The following is a 2,090-nucleotide window of genomic DNA, read 5'->3' as shown; positions in this document are numbered from 1 at the left end:
GTCTGGATTCAGGAGGTCATGGACCTGGCACGCTTGCACTGTCCTTCAGACCATGCTCTACACAAAAGGGCTAGAGGACGGCGGGCTAAGCCAAGAAAAAAGCTATTGGGGGACTTGGGTATGGGATCCACAGCAATGCCACTATGTGCTGCAATGCCTTATGGTTGTTTCTGTTCTTGGAGGGGAAAAAAATCAAGGGTAAGGTCAGAAAGAGGGTTTGGACATAATATGACCAGTACTGGGCAACTGTAAGAATTTCCTTTAGATCCGGGCTTTCAGGATAAGCAGGTTGACCTATGAATGGCTCACTAAAGCAGCTCTATGGGAAATTAAATGAAAACAGAGGAAATGGCAATGCAAGCCTACCTGGCCGTGTGTTTTTCAGGTTTTTCCCTACAATTCAAACATGATCTACTCTTCTGGAAGAGAATCATACTTCAACTTGAACTCAACCTGGTATGATCCCTCGGGGTCCTGGCTGGACACCCGGCGCACGCCCTTCCGCTACGGCTACAACACCTGCTCCTCAGGGTGCGACGGCGAAGGCGTTGAAGGCATGAGAGGGCACAACTACCGGCATTATGGCTATCGGCAGCCAGTCTGCTCCGAGAGATACCACGGCTATGCTGCGGCTGATTCGTGCCACGGAGGCGGGGGCTCAAGCTGTGTCAGGAGGCCCACGTACAGCTATGGGTCATCGGGGGGATGCCACAGCTACGGGAGGTCAGTCTGCTCTGAGAGAGGCCATGGGTCCTCAGGTTCGTGCCACGGAGGTGGTTCAAGCTGTGTCAGGAGACCCACGTACAGCTATGGGTCATCGGGGGGATGCCACAGCTACGAGAGGTCGGTCTGCTCCGAGAGAGGCCACGGATCAGGGTACCAGGGGGGGAAGCCGTGCTACAGCAAGCCAATTCAGCACGTCCCGCAGTGCTGCCCGGTGCAGACCTGTCCCCCTCCGGTGCAGCAAGGCTGCGTGCCCGTGGCAAAGCGCATCCCAAGCCAGCAGCAAAAACAGGTCTGCAAAGTGCCAGCCCGGAAGATAAAGTAGAGGACATGAGGAGCGGGGAAGAATGAGAGAAACTTCTCACTCTTGCAACGTTGCCTCAATGGTCAGCATGTCCCGTGTTGCTCATGGATCTCCACTCTTCCTGTCATTTTGCTTGTAACGTGCTTTGAAGGTGTAACCCACTATCTCTGTGAAATATTAAGTGCTATTCACCTCCTTATTTCACAGCAGACAATAAAAAATTGTTTCATAAACCCTTTGCATCAGTGTTTTCCACTTCACCCCTTTGAATTGCTTCTGTTCCTTCTTGTGGCCAAAGCTGGTGTTTGCAGCGTCCCCGTTCACCCTCACATCGAGGTTCCTGGTTGACTCAACCTGGTGTCTTTTTACTCCTACTCCAGACAACTTCCTCATTGAGAAGGAACTAACAGTTTTCATCATGGACTCTTTATGCAACCTAGCAATTAAATACTAATATACTAATGTAAAAAAAACCACACACTTCATCAGAGAGGTGAAAATGAGAGGATCTGCTTGGGACATCATTTCATTCACTAATGAGGCAATGGGTGCAGTTTGACTTGTATCAGAAGCCTCCAGAATAAGCCCTGGGAAAAAAGTCAGGACGAGGATTCAGGAATAGGAATGGCACAGCCAGAGCAGAGCAAGAGGAGATGCTGAAGCTGATGGAAGAGAAATGCTGTGGTCCATGGTCCATTAGACCTTCAGAGATCCCAAGCATGAGAGATCTTGTCTCACCCCAAGGGAGGCAGCTCCTGCAGGACCTACTTGTCTTTGGCAGCCGGTGCTCAGTGATGCTCGGTGCCGCTCTGACAGCTGAGAGATGTTAGGAAAGACCAGGGAGGGGTGAGAGCTCTCAGAGCTGAAGACTTTGACGCAGGGAGAAATGGGGATCATCTGGCCAGGAATACATGTCAAATGGAAATTAGAAACGGGTTTGTAGACATCATGGGGGCACTTGGCTGGACCCTCTCTCTCTAATGGAGCGAAAGGTCCCAAGCTCTTTCTAAGATTTAAGGTTAGAAGAGGAATCCTTGTAAGGTTAGAATAGGAATCACCTGGG

At 50.7% G+C, this 2,090-nt stretch overlaps 1 protein-coding gene across 1 annotated transcript; it reads left to right on the top strand.

Moving 5' to 3' along the window:
• The first annotated feature begins 406 nt into the window (after positions 1–406).
• LOC142094193 (uncharacterized) lies at positions 407–1,048 on the top strand. Its single transcript, XM_075176109.1, has one exon. The coding sequence runs from the start codon at positions 407–409 to the stop codon at positions 1,046–1,048; it is 642 nt and encodes a 213-aa protein (XP_075032210.1).
• The last annotated feature ends 1,042 nt before the right edge of the window (positions 1,049–2,090 follow it).

This window comes from Calonectris borealis, chromosome 29 (assembly GCF_964195595.1).
Source record: "Calonectris borealis chromosome 29, bCalBor7.hap1.2, whole genome shotgun sequence".
Lineage (NCBI taxonomy): Eukaryota > Metazoa > Chordata > Aves > Procellariiformes > Procellariidae > Calonectris > Calonectris borealis.
Note: the sequence above shows the minus strand (reverse complement) of the source record. Positions and strands in the feature narration are given on the sequence as shown.